Below are 24,214 nucleotides of genomic sequence, written 5' to 3' on the forward strand. Positions count from 1 at the left end.
ATCAAAAATGTCTAAAGCTCAGGTCGGAGTCTGACCTGAAAAACACCGTTTCACTATATTACACGAGATTTGTCAAATGATATCAAAAGTTACGTAGATGAAAGTAGAAGATTTTAATGTGCGCTTTTTTGCCAGCCATGACGTCAAATCTGTGACCTATAAACACACAAAACTCAACTTGTACTCAAGTCTCATTTTTCCTTGCAATAAAAAAATATATATATTTATTAAAAAAAAGTATCTGATTCATTATGTAAAGCCGGCTTTATGAGGATCGGGGGTTTAGATATCTGACCTAATTCTGTATCCGGCTTCATCTCCTTCTCCGCTCAAAACGACTCCATCCTTAATGTTTGTCCTGATTTAATGCCATTTTTCGGTGGTGTTTTCAAGCACAGCATGTTCTTTGCTCACAGGAGAATGATCTGGCTGGTGCATAACGCGTACCCAGTACGGACTGAGATGAAGGAGAGTTGATGAGGCGAAAGTAAGCACAAACAAACAGAGTTTTACATGTGGGTCTATGCATGAATTCTATAAAGACCGCTAAAGAAACGAAGATCCCGTGTCCCATAAATAGACAATATAGACTTCTATCAAAAGCAGATTTTGTTTTGCTGGCTAATTTGCTCCAACTTTAAATCCATAGAAGTCAGAATCAGACACCTTACACATGGATCCACCCAGCGATCAACACACACTCTGCTACTACAGGGTTCTGATTCGAATCTTTATTAGAACCCAAATCATCAGTGTTTCACAACCTGTACACAAACACACAGACGTCTGCAGCACACGCACGCCGTTTCCCAAGACAACGAGTACAGAAAAGAACAGATCGGTGGAAACGTGAAGTGAGAATGCTACCTTTTTTGGCAACCTCCATCTCCTCCTCTGTCCAGCGAGATGTCTCTCCAGCCTCTACAGCTCCTGCACACACACACACCACTTAGTACAACATGGAGTAATCAGGGGGGAGAGAGAGAGAGAGAGAGAGAGAGAGAGAGAGAGAGAGAGAGAGAGAGAGAGAATGACAGAGCAAAAGAAGTAGAAAGACAGAAAAACACAGTGAGCGAGTAAGTGAGGAAAAATGGTTAAAACATACCTAAAATAAAATAGATAAATAGATAGATAAATAGATAGATAGATAGATAGATAGATAGATAGATAGATAGATAGATAGATAGATAGATAGATAGATAGATAGATAGATAGATAGATAGATAGATAGATAGAACAATTAGGGGAAGGGGAAAAGAAAAGGGATAAAAAGAGAACAATATTAAGACAGAGAGGCAGAAAAGAGAAATAGTAAGAGATGCACAAAAAGAGGGATGGATAGAAAGAAAAAGAAAGGACAGACAGAACAAGTGGGGAAAAGAGACGAGAAAAGGAAGAAAAAGGATAGGAGGGGAACTGAGAGAGAGGGGGGAGAGAGAGAGAGAGAGAGAGAGAGAGCAACCGTGAAACATAAAAAGTCAGAGCGAGGTAGAGAGACAGGGGGAAAAAAGTGAGTGTGTAGAAAAAAGTTAGAAAGAAGCTAAAATACAAAACAAATAGACAGACAATGAGAGAGAGAGAGAGAGAGAGAGAGAGAGAGAGAGAGAGAGAGAGAGAGAGAGAGAGAGAGAAACAGACTGACCGTAATGCACCCTCTTCTTCTCAATCTTTAATCTAATAACTTGTTTCCATCAGCTGTCCAGCCCTCGTCCCACTTCCCTGAATTTTCCAAATCCCTGAATTTCCCTCCCCTCCTTTACTCCTCGTATCGCCCGCTCTCAATCTTTCCGCTTCTTTGCTATTTCTTTTCCTTCACCTCTCTCTCCCTCTCTCTCTTTCCCATCAGCTGATCTGTAGTTACACAGTGCACAAGCTCCTCCTTCTCTCCTTTAGACAGAGTCTCTGATGCACGATTACAGAGGAGAAAGCGAGCGAGGCAACCGGCGCAACAGTGGGGCAGAGTGTACGTGTGTGTGGTGGGGGGTAAAGTACAGAGCAACACACACACACACAAACACACACACACACACACACACACTCCTCCTCCCTCCAGAGACTACTTGAGATTGAACAAACATTCGGACAAATTTAGCACAGTGTGACCCTCTGACATTTATACAAGTGTGTTGTGTGTCTGGGCCGATAAGAAGATTTGTCTTCTGTGTTTAGATTTCCTGCACAAAATGTCCCGACTATCACAACTTAAATAAATGCCTTCCCTTGTTTGTGTGTGTGTGTGTGTTTTACCCTGTCTTTTAATCCATGTACTGCATCTCTACTGATTAAAGGTGTTGAAAAACACCAGAATGTTCCATTGTCTGACATTTAAAACACACACACACACACACAAACACACGCGTGTGCGCGCGCACACAAACACAGCTCGCAATTTTTAGAGAGACATCTCTAAGCTGCATGAAATAAACACACTGTGTGCATCCAAATTGCGTGCGCGCGCGCGTAAGTGAGTGTATACACACATACAAATGTCGAAACTCAGTGATGTTAACATCAGTGTTTGTATACTATAGTCTCTCTCTCTCTCTCTCTCTCTCTCTCTCTCTCTCTCTCTCTCTCTCTCTCTCTCTCTCTCTCTCTCTCTCTCTCTCTCTCTCTCTCTCTCTCTCTCTCTCTCTCTCTCTCTCTCTCTCTCTCTCTCTCTCTCTCTCTCTCTCTCTCTCTCTCTCTCTCTCTCTCTCTCTCTCTCTTTCCATGGCTGGCAAATTGGTAAGAATGCATGGTGTGTGTGTGTGTGTCACACTTTATCTCTCTCTCTCTCTCTCTCTCTCTCTCTCTCTCTCTCTCTCTCTCTCTCAATCACACACAGGTTTTATGGAGGTAAAGCCAGTCTGATTATGAGCGGTGGCATTTGCTCCGAGGTGACTCGAGGACAGCAGGGAGAGATAGGAAACAGGAAATGGGGAAACAGGACGCCGCAAGCTCGCCTGCACTCGGGATGCCAATCTTCCGAAACAAAGAAATTGACAAAAAGCGCCCAAAGCAAACTGCATGCAACCACATCATCTGCCAACTCACAGCTTCCTCTCAGCCTTTATTTTGCTTATAAGCAGCACCAAATGAATGCTCCTGGTCTTTCTAACATTCTGCACCAGACTCAGAGCAAGACTTCAATCAGATCTCACTGTGGGGACAACAGTTACCCACAGAACCCGTGATTCTGGAACACAAATATGGCGGATATGACATACGCATATTCTAGAGATCAACCGATAGCTAGTTTTTTCATACTTGCCAAAACACTATTAAATCCACTGATTAATCTTTAATAATTTAAGATTTATTTATTTATTTTTTTCCCTAAAAACCTTAGGATTAAATTTGGAATAAGTTGATTATAACCCTTTGCAAAAGTATTAACAGAATTAAAGGTTAAAGGGGTCAATACATTTTTTTTTTAAATATTTTACTCCATGTAAAATAGTACTGAACTTTACTGAATAATAATTTAAAAAAAATTACTGAATCTTGAAAATAAATATGAATTATAATGATAAATTTAATAGAAAATAAAAGGCATGTATTTGAACTGAACTGAGACAAAAAGGAACTGCTAATAAAAAAAATTTATATATATAAATAAATATATATAAAAGTTGCATCCAAACAAAATAATAAATAGCGCAGTCAGTGATTCGCCTCTAGAGGCCGCTCTCATACTACATAGCGTAACCCGGAAAAACTATTAATACGGATTTTTGCGACAGTTTCAGCAATCAACTATTGGTGCTCATGAATCGGCACAACTGATGAATCGGTCGAGCTCTAGTGTATTCTACTTTGGATGAACCGACCAACAGATAAAGACTCGAAGATTGAGAGAGAAAGAATGAGAGGGAGAAAAAGCAGGATGTTTATCTGCTCTTACTCGCCCTTTCCATCCCCATGACATCCACCTGAGACACACAGCATCACACCCAGAAAGACAGACAGCTGGGCAAAGCGAGGACGGAACCCGGGACAGCCTGAACCAAACTATTCCCAGTGAAAAGAATGGAGGAGTAGAAAAAAACAAAGAGAAAATCGAAAAAAATAAAATAAAAGCCTCAAATGTCAGAGTACACAGGCTTCAGCCAGCAGCCCTGATGGATCCAACAGAAGCATTGCTGACAGAGCTGAAGGGGGGGAGCTTACTGTGTAAACAGCTCTTTTTTCATTTCCTTGGCTGTAAACTCGCGGCGCAGAAATGGGTCAGCGCACAGAGCAAAAAAAGCAAGCTTTATGACACCGTTCGGCTTCCACAACCATACATTGCACGATAACTCTACCGTCCTCGCGCCAAAAAATTTGGATTTAACAAACAAGGGTGTGAGGATTTCAGAGGCGAGAACGAGAGTGCTTGTGCATGTATATACCTCGTGCTTGGTTGTCCATGGGGGTCACAGGAGCGAGCTTAGCAAGTTCACGTGCTGGCTTCGGCACCGGCTCTGGTTTGGGTGGAGGGACAGGCTCCAGTAAAACTAGTTTGGAGACAAAAAGAGGTTTTTTTTTTCTTCCCCATTTTACCATCACTTTCAGAGCTCTATTTAGGAGGAGTGCAAATCTGTATACTATAAGGGACTCGTATGTAAACCATGTTACACTGATGAACACGCAAAGATGGTTAACGAATGCTGATCCGAGAGTTTTTTAGTTTTAATCAAAAACAAATCTTCAGAAGAGTAGAACAAAACACTGAGCTCTCCGACCCCCACATTTGGAACGGCCCTCTGTAAAATGCCAAACACATATCTTAAAAATAGAATTTAAAATATGTTTTACTCATATCTGTATTTAATGAAAGGTTGGCTTTTAAACTAAAATTTGCCTTAGTTATTAATAGAGGTAGAGGCAACGATAGTTGATTGCTGGAACTGTTGGCAAAAATCCATACCGATAGTTTTTCCGGCTTCAGGTCCGCTGTCGGCCTCTAGAGGCGAATCCCTGATGCCACGTGCTGTTTGTTTTTACACGCGAGACTGTGCATTGCTCGAAGAGCGCTATATTATATTTAGAATAAATTCATTTTATAATTAGAAATTAATATATTCGTATTTATGTCTTTTAGCACATTTTTATGATTCGGTACTGGTTTTTTTTTTTTTTTTTAAAGTTCAGTACTATTTTACATGGCGTGTTTTTTTTTTTTAAATCCAGCATCCATTTTAAAAAAATGTAAAAATTGGTTATCGGCAAGTACGATTCAACATAGCTATCAGTATCATTCGAACTCTGGTTATTACCATATCCTAATTATTTGTTGGATTCAACCACCAACCACATTCATCAGTAAACAAATATTTTGATTTCAATAGCAATGAATATAAAAAAAAAGAGTGACTATGATAGTAATAATGCTCTTATAATAGACTATATATTAAACACACCTAGATTAAACACATTTTATTGTGTTTTGAACGGGGTATAAGAGCGTGTGTGTGTGTATTACCAGGCTCAGGTGGTGGTGGCGGTGGTGGGGGAGGGGGTGGTGCTGGTGCTTCCTCTGTGGCAGTACTAGCCGCTTCGATGGCCATAGAGCGTGTTGTGATTCGGCCCTTACGCCGTCCCTGGCTGTTAGCAGTCTTGCGGCCGCGTGGCGTGCTCTGCTCCTTCCCTTCCTCGTCCTCTCCTTCACACTTCTCTTTGTCTTTGCCAATGTCCCTGTACCAAACAAGCAGATGTGTGTGAAAAGCACGCCCCTGAATGCGTCAGGAAATTTTGTGGCGAATCTGAAATGTCATTCTTTTCAACAGAGTAAAGCAGGAAACGAACATGGCCGTCTCGTCATTAGGGTCTTAAGTGCGTGTGTGTGTGTTTGTGGGATTGAGGTTGAACCATGAAGTAGAACAAAGTGTAAACAGGGTGTATAAAGTTCAATTAGAACAATAGGGGAAATAAAAGGTTTTTGAAAAATAAGAAACCATTCTGAATCATTTTTCAACCGACATTTTTTTCCTAACACATATGGACAAAGGCTTGTAGACAGGGGACTATAAGATTTGTGTGTGCTCGTAGAACATCCCATTCCACATTTAGTGTTATTATAGTCATCACTCTCTTGGGAAGATGCTACACTAGAGTTTGGAATGTGCTTGTGGAGGTTAGTGCTCATTCAGCCAGTAGAAAGTACTTTATTTATCTATGTTTATACACCATCATCTTTAAAACAATAACCCCCTTCGCGCATCAATACAGCGCTTCTGCTGCTTGCGTGTCAAGCAGCTTCTTTGATTCAGGCTGGATGTCCGCAATGGTGTCAAAACGGCGACTCTTGAGCTCAAGCCTCATCTTCGGGAAACATGTGAAGTCCGGAGAAGCCAAATCTAATGAGTAGGTTGGGAGCGGAAGTGAGATCGCATGGCTCCAAGACGATGTCTTTTGGCACACTGACTTATGAAGGTCGGTGCTCCCTGTGACTATTCCAGCACCCTTGTGCTGCCATCTGTTGGCGTGTTACAAAACCAGTTTTTAAACGTTTTGAAACTACTTCGTATGAACGAGGAGGTGGCTGTGTGCACAGTGCCATTGCAATGCTGGAACAGGTTTGGGTCTCCTAGTTCTAGTGAATTACAATGCTCTCGGATCTAGAGACATCTTATACTTGTGTGCCTCTGACTTTGTGGTAACTGTTATAGGAAGAACCACACATCCCATTACTTTTGTCCATTTAATTGTACTTTGGATAGTGCTGATTAATTTCTTGTCAAACGGCACATCTTTTAAAATAATTGTTTAATCGCTAGAACTTTTACAGCATGAGCGTAATCATCAATATAGTCAATCTTCCCTATAAGGTTAGAGGTGTTGAGCAATTATGAGAGGAGTCACCAGTGCTACGTAACGGTCATTCCACTTTGTGGTAACAGTTTGGGGAAGACGCACAGATGGCTGTCGCAATACATTTGTCTATTTACTGTATTTTGTATTGTACTTTGTATTTATACGTACTGTGTGCTGCTGTGTTTCTTGATTGTGATTCAAGTGCTTATTTTCTTTTATACAGTTCCTATGTCTATAAAAAAAAAATACATATCATTAATCTCTACTTCTTCTAGTCTCGCTTCCTTTGGGTTGAGAGATATTTAGCAATTCAGGAAGGAGTCTCCAGTGTCAATTCTACGACCATTACATTCCGTTTTCCTGCAACACCGCAGCAACACACAGCGGATCGGGAGCACTGCATATTGACGGCACTGCGATTGAGAAATATGAGCGCGCTCCAAATGTGTTAATGCCGTTAGACAGAAGGCCTTGTCGACAAGAAACTCTGGCTGCGAATGAGACGCGGCAGATTTCCCCCATCTGCGTTCATTAAAGATTTCCAGACCCGCTGCGCTGATAAAAGAGCCGTTCTATTCTCAGAAGTGAAAGAAACAGAAGCCGATGTGCTTCAAACTAAAAAATATGATTTGTGAAATGGACTGTGATACGCAGAGAAAAGGAGAGAGAGAGATGGAGAGAGCCAGAAACTAATTAGAAATGGTTCTCAAGTAGTGGTCCTGTATAAAAAAAAAAAAAAAAAAAAAGGTATGACCAGGATTGCAACCTTCTGTGGTATAAGAGTCTTTTCGATGGAAAAGACTGCATGGATTTAGGTTTTCTAAGAGATTAGTGATGTCAGAGCTACAACAGAAGCCAACAATCTGACGAGTTAAAACGACCTTCGGAAGAAAGAAAAAAAAAAAAAAAAACCCAACAAACAAATCAAAACGGCGCTCACTTCGTGTCCTCTTTTTCATCTTTCTCCTCCTCGTCCTTCTTATCGTCTTCCTCTTTCTTGTCGGATTTCTCTGCCTTTTCCTCCTCGTTCTTGTCCTCGGACTTTTCTTCCTGTGAGGGCCGTGTTATCTGCTGTGAGAAAGCCGACACAAAGCAGATCGTGTTTAGTCTGGGGTCCTGCTTACAAAACAAAACAAAAAAAACCTGCTGATTTTCATTTTCATTCAGTCATTTGCTGTTACAAGTTATAAGTGTCATATATTATAAAGAGAAAATGTAGTGTAGAATTACTTAGTCAAGTTTATTTCTATAGAGCTTTTCACAACACACATTATCTCAAAGCAGCTTTACAGAATTAAACAGTTAATGTGAACGATGTGTATTTATCCCTGATGAGCAGCTGTGGCGACTGTGGCAAGAAAAAACTCCCTTAGATGTTATGAGGAAGAAACCTTGAGAGGAACCAGACTCAAAAGGGGAACCCATCATCATTTGGGTTAGCAACCAGATCTAACTGAATATTAGATACGTGTGGAGGCTTTGCAGAGCTACAGTGCATGTCGAACATTTGAAAACACCTAATATTTTTGAGACACATTCTTGTCCAAGAATTGGACAGTAAATGACTGGAAGGAAGTTCTGTAAAGTCCAAATGGACATTTTTTTGACTCAAACAGAAGAGCTTATGTAAGATGGAGAACAGCAGAGATGATGTTAGCAGACTTCCAAACACCCAGAGTTAAACATGGAGATGGAGGGTTAATAGTTCGGGGTTGTTTTGGAGACTTGTACCGGGTGAAAAAGAAGACTGACCCAACATGGCCACCATTCCCAACTTCATCACCATGCAATTCCGACTGGAATGCAGCTAATTGGAAAACGACTTCACCGCACAACAAGACAATGACCCACATTTGCAAGCTCTGTAAGCGTTAAAGAGCAAACAGTCAGCTGGAGTGTTCTAGATCATGAAATGGCCTGCCCTCTCACCTGCATCACAATGCAATGTGCAGCAGCAGGCAGTAACAGTAAGAGGAATCAAGGCAAACAATGTAACTGTACGGTTTTCCGAACCTTTGACGTTAACGATGCAACAAAAGCATAAGAATATTGAGGACTACTTGTGCTTGTTTGTCGATCTTGATAGCGTTAATGACTCAGTTTGAACAATAATGAACAAAAGGAACATGCACATGAAATTTATCCACAGTCAAACAAAAAACCAAATCTCAAATCACAGCACAGGCCTGTTATTTAAAAGCTGCATTTGGTCAACACCCTGCTCTTCAGTGCTGCATAAATCTGTCCAAACTCACTGTCCTTTTAAAAACCGAGATAAAATCTGACGAGCCCCTTTTCTGGATGGAGAGCGGGGGACTTTTGCTGACCTGGATGATGTCTGCTTCTCCACTTCAAAGCAAGTTTAATTGAAGAGCGCCCTGTGAGAATGGCTCCGCATTAGACTCGTTAATCTCGTTGTGGGAAAACATGCCTCCATATCATCTGACTCATCGTCCATTACGCAGCCATGCTGAGATGTAGATTATCGCTAGGGTTCAACAAGCTGTGCCCAAAGAATGACTAAGATAAAGGTTGTGTGTGTTGTGTAAAAAAAACAAAAAAACAGAATTACACATTAAATAAAAAATTAAAGGACAGGCCAAAGCATACACGCTTAAATATGGTGGTCTTATGAAAACACAAAGTGGCCTGAAGTTACTCATTAAACTAAATCGAGAGAAAAATGAGAGAACGACAAAATGAAGAGAGATGACAGAGTTTAAGAGGCTGGTGCATGCTCCAAAGATAAGATTAGCACTATGAGGTGCTTTGATGATGTTCACATGGACGAGGTTGTTTGGAAGGAAAAGCTTTCGTCCAGGCTCCAAAATCACAATAGGTTCACTGTTGACGGGACTCGGTTCAAAGACGGTGGGGTGAAAAATAAAAAGTTGTAAAAAAGAGCGCCGATCAGAGGAACGCAAGGCACCAGGAGGCCCCGTGACTGGGTTAAAACTACACCATGCTATATGGGAAAACATACAAACAACAACAAAAAAAAAAACTATAGCATCCAGATATGTTGCTCCTCCCTTGATGGGATGCACATTGTATTGCGAAAAGGTGTCATATTGTTCAAAACTATAACGCACATGCCATTTTTGTTCATTTTTCTAAGACTGTCGGTATGTTTAAAGATTTAATTTCATCCCCAACAATTATATTACAATGTGGATGTTATTACATGTAAAATAACTCACAATGGCAACAGCATTATTGACATTTTGAAAAAAATCACAAAATACACTGTTTCAATAATTATGCAGAATGCACTTTGAAAACATTCAACAGGTTGGGCGAAACTTAAATCGGTCAGACATGGTGCATGGACAAAATATTTTGTATGCAAATTATTTAAAACAACTCTCATCCATTGAACTGATTTTACAGAAACCGAAAGCTAGGTTGGATCGGACTTGCGGATAACGATTAATAAACTGAAAAACAAACAAAATACGTCACGCAAAACAGTACTAAATGAAAACTTGCTAAATGAGATCAATGTAATTATTATATATATATATATATATAAATAAATGTTAAGGAAAATAAAAGACGCATTCTAACTGAAGCGAGACAAAAATTAAACACTCGAAATATATATAAAAAAACAGTTACCTCCAAAATGAATGATAATGAAAGTGATTCGCCTCTAGAGGCTCTCGCACTGTAGTAAGCAACCCAGTAAAACTATCGGTATAGATTTTTGTCGATAGATGTTTCCAGTAATCAACTATCAAACCAATGACTCAGTAAAAAAAAAAAAATGAAATAAATCTGTCCATCTGTGGCCATGTATAGTTTCTACCTGTCTGTGGCCATGTATTGTTTCTGCCTGTATTTAATTTGAGGATACAGGTTCTCAATAGGATTTCTGTGAGGGCCAATAATTATGAAGCACACAATACAAAACTATGCTTTTTAAAAAGGCTGATCAGTTGCAAAATAACTCCAATTACAACAATCCACAAGTCTGACCTTCTCCTACAAGAGAAATATAAGCACTTTATTGGGTTAAAACTGTTACGAGAACAAAGCTGCTTCAGCCAAGACAAATAAGCCATGCAGACACCAGATGGGGCCAAGGAATGTCAAAGGCTCGATAGTTGAGTCAGAGAGAGAGAGAGAGAGAGAGAGAGAGAGAGAGAGAGAGAGAGAGAGAGAGAGAGAGAGAGAGAGAGAGAGAGAGAGAGAGAGAGAGAGAGAGAGAGAGAGAGAGAGAGAGAGAGAGAGAGAGAGAGAGAGAGAGAGGGGAAAATAGAATCGGCGTGAAATGAAAGAGACCAAGATGAAGAATAGAACTAAACATACTTAAAAAATTACATTAAAATGCCCAGTGAGCCCTGAATACGTCCATTTAAATGGATTTTGTACTAATTAAAAGTATGCAGCAAACAAGCGCCCAGAGAAGGTAGGGAGAGAGAGAGAGAAAGAGAGAATCATTTATACAAAACGCCAATCATGTTCCCGAGCTCTCTACTTCCACTTAGGCTCTATTAATAAACCAAAGTGCTCACGGTAATAAAGAGAGACCCCCCCCCCCCCCAATCATATTCAGAAGCAGGCACTTCAGGTCAGTGAACAACTGGCTCGTATTTGGTCATTTTAAGGAAATATAATGTTCTTCATCTTAAAATTTTAAAGTATTAGTGGAAGAAAGGAGCTTGCATCATGACATCGTCCACATTTACAAACAATTACTTACTACAATATATAACGCAATAATAGCATCCAGGATTTATCCAACATATTCTCCAAAGTCTAAAACAACAATCTTTAGCCGCATATAGACGCAAGGTAGACGACGTCTGTGTGTGGACTCCCAGGGAAAAAGCCATGGAGGTAGAAATGGTCCAAGTTTATTAGAGTGAGTGTAATACACACAGTATTTGATGACTAGGCTCCATCTTACGCTCAGTCAATAAGCAAATTTATAAAAAACAGTGGTTAAATGCACAAAGTTTATCTGTAATCTGGTTCCAATAACTGATTAATAAATCGATAGCTTTTAAAATGGATACTGGTTAAAAAATGAATAAGCACAACTCTCCATGTAAAAGAATACTGAATTTAAGAATGGGGGGGAAAAAACAGTACTGAATCATGAAAATTTGCTAAATTAAATTAATATATGAATTATATTAATAAATAGTGGGGGAAAAAAGCCATGCATTTAAACTGAAACAAAAAGTAAAACTATAAACCCAAAATAAAAATACAAATTAAAAAAAACTATAAACCCAAAATAAAAATACAAATAAAAAAACTATAAACCCAAAATAAAAGAAAAAATTTAAAATAAATTAATTAATAAAAAAAAAGACACTTCAACAAATAGCATATGGCGGCAATGATTCGCCTCCAGAGGCTGCTCTCGTAACTGTATAATAAAAGTAGCCGCTCTATGGACGCAACCTGGAAAAACTATCAGTATCAGAATCAGAATCAAAATCAGAATCAGGTTTATTGGCCAAGTGCGTTGATACGAGGAATTTTAAAAGTAATTAAAAAGAAAATTAAAAGTACAGACAAATATCACTATACATTTAACTTAAGACTAAACAAGACAGCAGAGGCTATACGAAACTATGCAAACAATACGAGACAAAACAGCATACATGTGTTTTTTAGTTCCAGCTATCAACTTTTTGGATTATCTGCCAAAACCGATGAATCGGACGACCTCTAGTTGTGTACATTATACAGCAAGACTTGCATAATAAGTTCCGGCTTCCAAATTAACAATTGATACGGTGTAAATGATTTGTATAAATAAGACTAATTCTTTATAATAGTTAATAATTCATCTTTTTCTTGTGAGGTGACATTTATTCATTATTTATTGCAGGCTTCACAAATTTCCCCAAAACAATTAAGCGTTTAGACAGAACACGGTTTTCGACGTAAAATAAGAGGATTGACAATACAAAAAGATCTGGTTTATTAAAAGAGTTGCACAAGTTACTGAGGTTCAGCGTAGCATGTTCGAACTATGAACACATTTTCAGTGAAAAATAAAGCTAGATTACATTTGCCATTTCTTTTGTTCTATGTGACGTGCTATCTACAGTCCTCTGTAAGTATAACAGGCATTGATAGGGATTCAGTAAGCTGTTGTGGTGTGGTACAAACAATCGATGTGAAGTGTGGTCTGAGAAACCAGGATTAAGAAATTAAGTCTAAAGGCAATTATTTGTAATCTAGATTTCAAACTTTTTTTTTTTTAACGGATGAATAAAACCTGGAATGAGCAGCATGGGAAAAGTCACTGTCAATTTTCCCTGTAATTTCACTCTAGTCAAGCTGTGCTTCAAGCACATATGCTATATTTCCAAAAGTATTGGGTCACCTGCCCTTTCCTGCTATATGTGGTTCTTTTTCAAACTGTTACCAAAAAACTGGAGGCACTCAATTGTACAGGACGCCTTTAGATGCGTTTTAATACAATTTTGCATTCATTTGAACTTGGAAACCCAAACCTGCTCCAGCACGGCAATGCCCCTGTGCACAATGAAGATCTGGTTTACATGGTTTGGAGATGAAGATCTTGAGTGGCCTGCTATAAAGCTCTGATCTCATCCCTTCTCAACACCTTTGGGATGAATTGGAACGCTGACAGCACCCCAGGATTCCTCACCTACATCAGTACCTGCCTTTTGTAATACTCTTGTGGCTGATGAACATAAATATCCATAAACACACTCCAAAATCTAGTGGAACATCTTCCCAGAAGAGTGGAAGGAATAATAAGAGCAAATTGGGACTAAATGTGGAATGCAATGCTCAAAAATCACACCGTACTTGAGCAGGTGACCCAATACTTTTGGAAATATAGTGTATGTAGCGTATGCCAGAGACTAATATGACCAATATAATAGGTTATAATAACAAGGCTTTCTGAGACTCCTCCCATCCCAGAGCCATTCTAGAAACACCCTAGACTGGAAAGATTCAGATCCAGGCCAGATGGATATGACCTCAAACCCAACATAAAGGATGTCAAACTCCATGCTGGGCTTCCACTTCAGGCCAAGGAACAGAGAGGCCTCCAACAGCCCTGCTAATGGTACCTTTTAAATCCTAAAGCCAAGAAGAAGCCAAGTTCTCGAATGTGTTTACCATTATTGTGTGGGGATGCTTCGTGTGCATTAATAGATCTAGATCATATTCAGTTCTCAGAATATTTCTACCAGTGTTTGAAAATTAACGTCATGGATGCAGCAAGTGTCCAATGCAAACCCTTTTCAGATTTAGATGAAGATCTTATGAGTTATTTCCTTTCGGTGGATTCTGTTGAGCATCGGAAAATACAGCGATCAGGCATAACTTTATGACCACTGACAGGTGAAGTGAATAAAACTACCTCTTGATCATGGCACCTGTTAGTGGATGGGAAATATCAGCCAGCAGGTGCACATTTTGTCCTTAAAGTTGATGTGTTCAAAGCAGGAAAAATGGGCAAACATAAGGATTTGAGCAAGTTTGACAAATAGTGATGTCTAGATGACTGGGTCAGAGCATCTCCAAAACTGCAGCTCTTGTGGGGTGTTTCTGGTCTGCAGTGCTCAGTATCTATGAAAAGTGCTCCAAGGGAGGAACAGTGGTGAACCGGCGACAGGGTCATGGGCGAGCGAGGCAACAGGTTAAGGACTGTTTGGGTAGCAAAAAAAAAGGGGGGGGGGTCAATACAATATCAAGCAGGTGGTCTTAATGTTATATCTGATATCGGTGGACATGACACTCCTGGTCGATGCAGATGTTTTTAATATACAGCAATCTGTTTAATATATTCTAGCATCCTGGTAAGGGGTTAAAGTTGCTGTCACATAAAATCTTTTCTGGATGCAATGTACAAATGATCAAGAGCCATTATATATGGACAAAACAATTGAGACATGACATTTCCAGCCATATGTGGTTCTTCCTCAAACTGTTGGAGCCACACAATTCTAAAGGAGGTCACTGCATGCGATAGGATACAATTGTTTATTTTCATTTCCACGAGGAGATCCAATCCTGTTCCAGCATAACACTGCCCCTGTGCACAAAGCCAGCTCCAGGAACATATGCTTTATATGGGCTGGATTGGAAGATCTCCTGCTATAGTGCTCTAAACACTATCATCCTTCTTTAGGATGAGTTGGATTATTGACTGCACCCCAGGCCTCCTCACGTACATCAGTACCCGAGTTTACCAACACCCTTGTGGGTGAATGAGCCAGAATCTCGTGAAACATCTTCCCAATAGAGTAGAGGATATTATAACAGCAAATTGTTGAATGGGACGTCTAAAAAGCACATCCGAATCTAAAGATCAGGCATCCACAAAGTTCTGTCGAAACTCCTGTCTCATGAAAAGAGGTCGTCCAGTTCTGATGGTTCCATCGTCAAAAATACGCAATCAGGTTGAAGGATTAGTTTTTTTAAACGGGTTTAGCTTTAGAGGCTGTAAAAATCTCCTTTTCTCTAGCGCTCGACTTTAGGTTTCGGATACTTGTTTTTTTGCTGATTCACAAGGCACTTATTTGTTTTAGGAAATGACAGACTCGCAAGCCAACGGCCTCCGAAGTCTGGAACGCTGGGAAGACAACTGACTTCGAGTTGGAATGCGGATCAACAAACGGACTGAGTCGGAGAAAGACGTTTTTCTTTCCAACAATAATGACTGTGTTCCTAAATGGCGGAACACTTTCGCGAGACCAACATACACTCGTCTCATCAGCACAAAAGCCTATTGATGGCTAAATGCGATCTGGGTGAGACTTCATTCGGATTCATTGCCCGTTTAATCCTGGTATTTTATGATATGCGAGTAAACTAAATTGTCTAATGTAAAAAAAAAATTAAAAATTAAAAAATTAAAATAAATTAAAACATCTAACTTTAAGATCTCTGATCTAGCGCCCGCCAGCTAACACACACATTTTGTGATGCAAGAATCAAATAAAAATAGCATACACGCGCACAATATGATAAGTATACAGTAACACACTGCGACAACTGGCGCACACAAACACCCATATGAACAGAGACACAAGGCTGACACACACACACACACACACACACTACCTTTAGTTTCATCAGTCAGTATGTGCATGTGTAAAGCAGTCGGACCCCGGCAGCGGCGGCGTATTGCGCTCACGCACCATGATGACGGCGGCAGCTCAGAATCTACTCCAAACTGTAGCTCTTTCAGGCTCGGCGCTGCCACCGCATACCTTCCACTCGCTCCCGAATCACAGCGCATATCTCTCTCACACACACACACACACACACACACACACTTGGGTGACAGGGCTGGGCCAGGTGTTACGTGTCTGAGGCGTTTGATTGGCACTCACAGCCGTACGACAAACTTTTCTAGTTCCTGTCCTAGACATGGGAAAGCGGGACATACCACTGAGACGAGCAGGAAAGGGGGAGACCGGTCCTACGTTCTCACAACACTCACCACCTTTTCTACGTGGAACAAAATGTCAAAGACGCCATCGCACACAGGCTGCTGGAGCAAACCACAGCAAAGCTGCCACTGTTCCTTGGTTTCATTTATGTCTTTGGTACACCTCCCTCTCTTTTATAGAGCTTGTAGAGGAAAGAGGAGAAAGTACCAGACAACAAACTTTGCACTCTGAAGACTTTCAGTCGCTAAGGCTTTAAATATAAATAAATACAAATAATAATCGGCTTTGCCTCGTCAGAAAAATGGAGCAACAGACCATGTGCTGCTTCCACCTGTCCCCAAAATAGCAAACACTCTGTGTCCTCTACAGGGCTGAAAGGTCAGTGTGTGTGTATTTATGTGTGTGGCTTTATCAAAATATCTTTTTAATTATTGATATTGGACTCATGACATAGCTTCACAGTTATCCAGTGCTTCAGAGATACCCTGACGCGCGCGCGCACACACACACACACACACACACACACTTAAACAGAAGTGTATCACCAGTTGACTTTTTCAGAGCAATGCAGGTCAAAAATGTGTCTTTTTTTAAGCATGAATAATACTAATACGTGCTTCATACAGGAAAGCATTTGCCCAATCATCCAGAGATGGTGAGTTGGAAACCCTGTGCTCCCAAAGCCAGCAGTCAATCAGGCAGTGGTGGACTCTTTTTAAGGATTTTCTCTGTGTGTGTTCCACTGCCCTGTGAAGCCACAGGAGCAGCAGCTTAAAATGTGGCTGCTTTTGTGCGTCTTAGAGGAAGTGCATGACTTCATTCTACTGAATGAGGAGATGAAAGATTAGAGTGGGACGCTGGGCAGAAACTGGCCAAATTAGGGGAGAAAGGAAGAGGAAAATAAAGAAAGGAATAAAACTGGAGCTAAAGGAAAGTGTGCGCTATAGAAGAGTATGGAGTACCGCCTGGTTTAGTCTGATGCATCAGTGTATTTATGAACACCTGGCGGCACGTCACTTAAATGTGTGCAAACATTCAGACATGAATAGAACAGTAAATGTGACCACTAGGGGGCAGAAAATGCAAACCTAAACAATAAATAGGGAGGATGGAGATGTAGAATTCTGAGGTAAGTGTGATTGTATATTACAGATACAGTATTATTAGGAGTTTATTTTGAAGGATTTTTGGATTTGATTTACAGTTGGAGACAAACCAAAGCTAAAAATGGAAAGGTTATACCAAAGCGCTGCTGAATACCCGAATCAGAAACAAGTGAATACATTTTTGATAGGAGCAGCTAAGGCTGAGCTCAGGCTACTGCGTAAATGACAGTTTGATATTAGTGCACTCATAATAGAAAAAATTGTAATAAATTAAAAAAAGGAATAAAAAAAGCAAAAAAATCAACACATGTATATATGTATCTCTAACGATACAATACAATACAGAAACATATGAAGCAGCTACTGGTGAAATTCAATACAATACGGTGCAATAGAAAAATATGATTATCTGCAATTCAATATGCTACAGATAGTTTGCTTTTATTTCTTTGGTTCGGGCAGACAGCAATCATCAATTTACTTAAGTGCCTTCTGACTGGCCCCTTTCCCAAACGTCTTTGTGGCACAAGAAAGAAAAAAGAAAAAATTAAAGCAGATTTTTTTTTTCCTGTCCTGTCTCCAGGAAGATGCAGCTCTACCTCTGCCTTGTTAATCTATATTCTAATGTCAGGGGTTTCCAGTGGTGATGAGAGAGAAGACGACAATTTAGCGAGGAGAAATCAATACATATACATATAAAATATTAGTAACAAATGATTGGCCACTTTCTAAATAATAAAAGTATAGTGTGTCTACTAATAATATATATATATATATATATATATATATATATATATATATATATATATATATATATATATATATATATATATAAAAATAAAAACGATGCATTGTGTAACTAATGGCAACTTGTATTTGATGCACATTTTGAAAAAATTAAACGTCCCTTATCTCATATATATAAATATATATATTTGGTGCTTGACTTGCATCAGTAAAACAAATGTTTATTGATAAAAAAAAAAAAATTATCAGGGGAGTAAAATTTTTTCTTTTTTCATATCTGAGTAAAGAAAGGATATCGTGAATAAACGTGTGTTGCGTTAAAGGTTTTAATTTCGCCTCATTTATGAATATACTGTATATATATATTTTTTAAATGTGTGCTGCATTAATCGAGCGTTAATAAAATTTGTGCTGTTAAAAAGATTTTGCAATAACGTGTTAACTTTGACAGCCCTTATATATATATATATATATATATATATATCAACAGTGATAAAATATTGCAATCATTGGTTAACTGCTGCTGTATAAGAGAAATAAAACCTTTTAGGTCTGCTGTAGGAAATTTAATTTGCCCTGAGAGTGAAATCACAGCACTCTATATAACCGCACACCCTGTTTTATTCCCTCCATACAAATAGTCTCCAATTAAATCCAGTCCTGCAGATTCGCAGTCAGAATAAACCATGATATGATCAACAACCCTCTAAATCCCCACAGAAACCATAAGAACGCAAGCTCCCGTCCTAATGTTTCCCCAACCAGACACACCCCCCTGGCCTCATCCAATCAGAGTTACCCTGAAGTATGGCACGCTGTTTTGATTTTGGCAGACTGTGCGCCAGTCTGTCAGGGCGTCTCTGCATGCCGTGCTTACCCATACACCCCCAGTCCCTAGCTCTACACAACACACACTGCAGCAATATAAAAAGTAAAACACACACACACACAAGTCTGCATGCAGCATTTAAGACGTTCTCTAAATCTTACACCAACTCTTCTACTCCTTTTCCTGACATTCCTCCGCCTGCATTCCTTTAAATGTAGAAATCGAATGTAACACAATGACTAATCGCTTAGTCGCATTAATTGAGATTAAAACACGGAAAACACAATCGGACACGAAATAAACACGCGAGCAGAATGGTCGAGAACGACAACTAAGGAGTTGGAGAAAAATCTGCAAACTATCCGCTTGATCCAGATAATGACTAACTTTCGGCAAGCTTCAGTTGTCACGGAAAAAAAAAAAACAGAAAAAAAAGGACACCGCAACAACTGCACCATATCCGTAACGTTCCGTTACTTGCACAAGAAATGAGGCAAAAAATAAATAATAAAACAAAAAGAGCAACACACACACTTGAACATCTGTTTGCTGAACTCTATGGTGTCAGATCTCCTACCTGCTCCACTGTCTCTGTACGAGTGTGTGTGTGAGAGCAGAGCAGCTCCATCCAGAGTAAATGAGCGCACTTAAACTATACAACATGGCTACCATCGCAAAAACTGTCTTCTTTTTTCCTCTAGCTGTCTCGAGGAGGGATCAAAATATGTTTCTCTCTCCTTCTGTAGTCCCTGGAAATCAGCATGAAGCCTCTGTAGCAGGCAGATGAAAGATTCCTTGTAAGCTGTGCAGCAATACATAAATCACAGAGGAAGAGAGAGAGAGAGTGAAAGAGAGAGAAAGCTCGAGTATGCGAGCCAGCCAGAGAGAGCGAGCGAGAGCGCGCGAGAGAGCGAGCGAGCGAGGGAGAGGAAAGAGATGAAGAGGGTGTGGTTTTTGGGAACACAGTGCCTGCTTCTCATTTAACAAACACTCACACAAATAACAGGGACATGGACATGCTGTTACATACAGCTCTAATTCTCTCCTGGCAACTCCTTTCCTTCCTCTCTCTTTCACGAAATACTGACTACTCTACTCTGGGGGGGTGGGGGGACGCTTTGCTGTCATAGGCGCATTAGCATAGGGGGAAAAAAAAATTATAATACAGCCACGTTGTAATAACACATGCTGAACACTAGAGGGCTTTCAGAGAGCCCCGCCAGACGCCACATTAGACCATGAGAACATGCAGAATACTGCACTTACACTTAAACCGAGACACGCCTTCAGATCTTACAATGAGTTAGTTATACAACAGCACCGTCTCCAGCGTTCTTTTACAACACCATCGTTCCCACACTTTAGGATATTTTTTTTGGCTCGACTCTTTTACGCAGTTTAGGTTCTCTACACTGGCTCTCACCACCCCCTAGGTGGAAGGAGCTCCCGAAACAAACATCTCACGCAGCCTGAGCTTTGTATCGACGAAGTACTAGTTTATAAATACAAAAGAAGGAAAGTGGAAGCTTGGTGGTCAAGGCATTGAAGTTTAAATCCAAGCACCAAGATGCCCCTTCTGGGCCCCTGAGCAAGGCTCTTAAACCGCATAGGAAATGTCCACAGTTATGAGAGTGAGGTGGGGGCTTAGTGGTAGCTTAAAGCATTAGATTTCTGGATCTGAAGGTCCCAGAAATCCCAGTCACACCAAACTAATGCTTCTGGGCCCCTGAGCAAGACCCTTAGATGCTCAGTTGTATGAATGAGATAAATATAAGTCGCTCTGGATAAGAGCGTCTGCCAAACCCCAAAAACGTAGTGCGAGAAAGAGCCATAATTCAGCTTCACAATCCACATTAACACCAGTTTAACACACTCCTTTAAACTCACCTGGTTCCTCCGCCTCCTGCCATAATTACGTCGGACCAGTGTCTTAAAGTTCTGGCTCTTCTTGGTCAAATAGTAATACAGTACACAATCTGAGACACACTGCAAAAGAAAGGAAAAACTGTAAGCATGCAGCAGAGACACGGAAAGTGTACATACAAACATACTAGCGGTCGAACGATTGATCTGTTTTGCCCATACCAATAGTTTTTCCAGGTTGCATATGCGCTAAGACGGTCCGCTGTCATTATATAGTACGAGAGCGGCCTCTAGAGGTGAATCACTGATGCTATGTGCCGTTTGTTTTGACGTGCGACACTGTGCGCTGTTAATTATTCATGTTAGTTCTAAAGCATTTATTAAAGTCAGTTAATGATGCTAATGGAATCTTACGGTAAAGTGTTAGCATTCATGTAAAATCCAATAAGTCTTGCTTATAATGGCCATCTCTTTCAGTTCTGTTTTACATAGGTGTTTTGTTTTTTATCCAGACGAACGGTATAATTGAAAAGTTGATCGGTTATCGGCTGGCACGATCCAACCTATCTCTGTAAAATCAGTCACAATGAGCTCACTGAAATAGTGGCTCAACGACCAATTCTCTACAAACTATAGTAAAAATAAATGAAATAAAAAAACTCACTTATAAGACACCATTAAAGTGCATCGTGTCAATTAGAGCTCACTCAGGTTCACATCTGCGCTCCTAAGACGATGTCAATTTACATCGGTCACACAAAACCAATTGCTAGAAGAGCAGATCGTAACGGGATTGAGGTTCTAAATGATTTCCGACGTTCCAGGGTAGCCAACTTCTAGATCCAAAATTGCCCGGTTCCCTGTGCCACCCTGTATAACTCACGAATCCCTTAGGGGAGCGGATCAAACTCGAACACCGGGGACACTAAAAACGTCATAAGAATGGGTTGCCGTATTACGAATATAACGCTTGTTTTCACGTGGCTTTTCTCTTCAGCAAGTTCTTGTCAGAGGCGACTGCGGAAATGAGAAATGTTAGGTCGGAAATATTTTTTTTTTGAGCTAGAGAAAGAAAGGGAGTGAGTGAGAGAGAGAGAGAGAAGAAGGAAAAAAAAAATAATCAATGACACTTAAAGGCTTGTCCTGTAATGGGTAGAGTTAATGTTCAGATCTTATCTGTGAAGCAGCAGTGCTGTGGTCTCGAAGCTGCCGGTTGGTTGTGGCTGCATTAGCTGTGTTTGTACGCAAAAGTGAGAGAGAGAGAGAGAGAGAGAGAAAGAAAGAAAGGAAGAAAGAAAGAAAGACAGGAAATCTGTCTGCACAGAAAGGAAGTGCTCACCTTTCGTTCCAAATAAGAAGCAATAAAGCCAAAGTTCTTCGGGTGCTGCACAAACCTGCAAAGCAAACAGAAATGCATATATTTTTTTTGTTTTTGAACTACTGAACAGGACAAGCTGAATCGGTACAAAACGCACAGCAGGGAAAACATCTAAAAGTAGAAAAACAATGAGGAGGGTTTTCTGTGCCTGTGTGTGTGTGTGGTCTTTTCCTCAGTCATTATTCCACTCAGGGTTTTGTCTAGCCTATAAAACTGCTCTCCAGCCCGCAAAAGTCTCCCTAATGCTAATCGGATCGAGGCTTCGGATGTGTGTGCTTCCATCAGGAACTGTGATTTGTGGCGAGAGCTATTAGCTTGAAATCCTGGACTGTGCGGTCGGGATGCATTACTGCAATAAATATAGGGAAAGGAAGGAGAACGGTGAGAACGTGGGATTTCGCTGACAAATGGCATTCATGTTCCAGCGTCCTAAAATGTACTGAGGTGGACTAATGTGCATGAGATATATGCGAGAAAATTCATCAGGGATGAATTCAGATATCAGAGATGCACTGAACACCCCTGTAAAGTGGTTTTCATTTGTCACATGTACAATATAGCACAGTGAAATACTCAGAAGCTGGAATCAGCCATGATACAGCACCCCTGGAGCATGGGAGGGTTAAGGACATAGCTACAGAGCCCAATAGTGGCAGCTTGGTGATACTGGGGCATGAACCCTCAACCTTCTGAGCAGTAACCCAGAGCCTGAGCTCACGCTTCCCTTTTAGCTAATAAATATATAAAGTGGTATCAAACATTTTAGAGCTCTGTTTACAAGTAATTACTTTATCTACGTTTACACACTATCACCTTCAAAACAGCACAGCAATGCAGCGCTCCCAGCGTTCCTGACTCTTTTGGAATGTGTCCTCGTTTTCCCATAGATCCGAAACGGCGAACTTTAAGCTGGATCTTCATCTTCGGGAAGAGGCCGAAGTCTGCCGAAGCCAAATCTGGCGAGCAGGGTGGGTGAGAAAGTAAGATCGTGTCGTTTCCGACAAAAAACTCGCGTGTGAGGAGAGCTTGGTTGACGTGGTGCAGACATGCTCAGAATGGCAATAGATGCATAGCTCCAGATGTACTCAGGACGATGTCTTATGACTGACTCGATCTGTTGGCGTGTCTCGAAACGTTTGGATACCACCTTCTATAACGCTTCCATGTAGCTAAACATCAATCAGGCATAACATTATGACCACCTGCCTAATTGTGTTGGTCCCCATTTCGCTGCCAAAACAGTCCTGACCTGTCGAGCATCAACATGAGCTCCTGTAGCTCAAATTGCTAAAGAAGTTCTGTTGGATCAGACCACACGGACCAGCTTTCGCTCCCCATGTGCATCAATGAGCCTCGGCCTCCCATAACCCTCTCGCCGATTCACCATTGTTCTTTCCTTGGATCATTTTTGATATCCCACAGTATTTTGAACATCCGACAAGAGCAGATCTAGCAGTCACAATTTGTCAAACTCGCCCAACTTTGAGGACAAAGATTTTCCCTTGCTGCCTTAAATATCCCACCCACTAACAGGTGCCATGATGAAGAGACAATCAGTGTTATTCACTTCACCAGTCGTAATTTCATGCCTGATCGGTGTATATTCATATCCACTGAAAGAACTACGATTAGAAGAAGGAGGAACCTACTTCCATGTTTATACTCACTTCTCCTTAAAAATCTCCTTCTCATGCTCGGTCCAGACGTTCATGAACTGCCGAGACTTGTAGACCTTCATGGGGTCTTCCATAAGCCCGTTCATGTTGATAAACTTCACGCGCCTCTGCTCCGAGTCGTACATCATGGGAGGGATGACCGACAGCTGCCTCATCTGCTTCTCGTTGTTCTGAGGGATCAAACAGATCGATCAAATCCTGGAAACTAACAGTCTGTATTTACAGGGTATATAGTGATAGAGACTCGCTCAAAATATCAGCGGTGGACAATAAGAAATAAATTTTTTTTTTTTACAAACAATGCCCCTTAATGACAATGAATAAGTGAAAGAAGTTTGACATCATTGCAAATTTATCATGCTGCATTCATCTTTCCCTCAATCCTGTATAGTCTCCCAGTTCCTCCCGCTGAAAAACATCCCCCACAGAATGATGCT

The 24,214-nt window shown here is 40.5% G+C and overlaps 1 protein-coding gene and 1 long non-coding RNA gene across 51 annotated transcripts in view; one reads left to right on the plus strand and one right to left on the minus strand.

The window, feature by feature from the left end:
* ncor1 (nuclear receptor corepressor 1) overlaps positions 1-24,214 on the minus strand; it is a 92,889-nt gene that overhangs the window by 33,009 nt on the left and 35,666 nt on the right. For 44 of the 50 annotated variants that reach the window (XM_083531490.1, XM_083531507.1, XM_083531502.1 and 41 more), the window contains 7 exons: positions 23,769-23,947; positions 22,063-22,117; positions 20,748-20,846; positions 7,718-7,848; positions 5,447-5,658; positions 4,374-4,478; positions 868-930 (listed from right to left, as the gene is read on the minus strand). In XM_083531490.1, the coding sequence (XP_083387616.1) occupies positions 868-930; positions 4,374-4,478; positions 5,447-5,658; positions 7,718-7,848; positions 20,748-20,846; positions 22,063-22,117; positions 23,769-23,947 (844 nt within the window). The remainder of the gene's footprint in view (positions 1-867; positions 931-4,373; positions 4,479-5,446; positions 5,659-7,717; positions 7,849-20,747; positions 20,847-22,062; positions 22,118-23,768; positions 23,948-24,214) is intronic. The other 6 variants (XM_083531518.1, XM_083531493.1, XM_083531515.1 and 3 more) reach the window with 2 other exon arrangements.
* LOC310720741 lies at positions 12,477-13,617 on the plus strand. Its single transcript, XR_014531814.1, has 2 exons — positions 12,477-12,883; positions 13,587-13,617. It is a non-coding gene; the product is annotated as an uncharacterized lncRNA (long non-coding RNA).

This window comes from Silurus aristotelis (assembly GCF_946808225.1).
Source record: "Silurus aristotelis genome assembly, chromosome: 26".
Lineage (NCBI taxonomy): Eukaryota > Metazoa > Chordata > Actinopteri > Siluriformes > Siluridae > Silurus > Silurus aristotelis.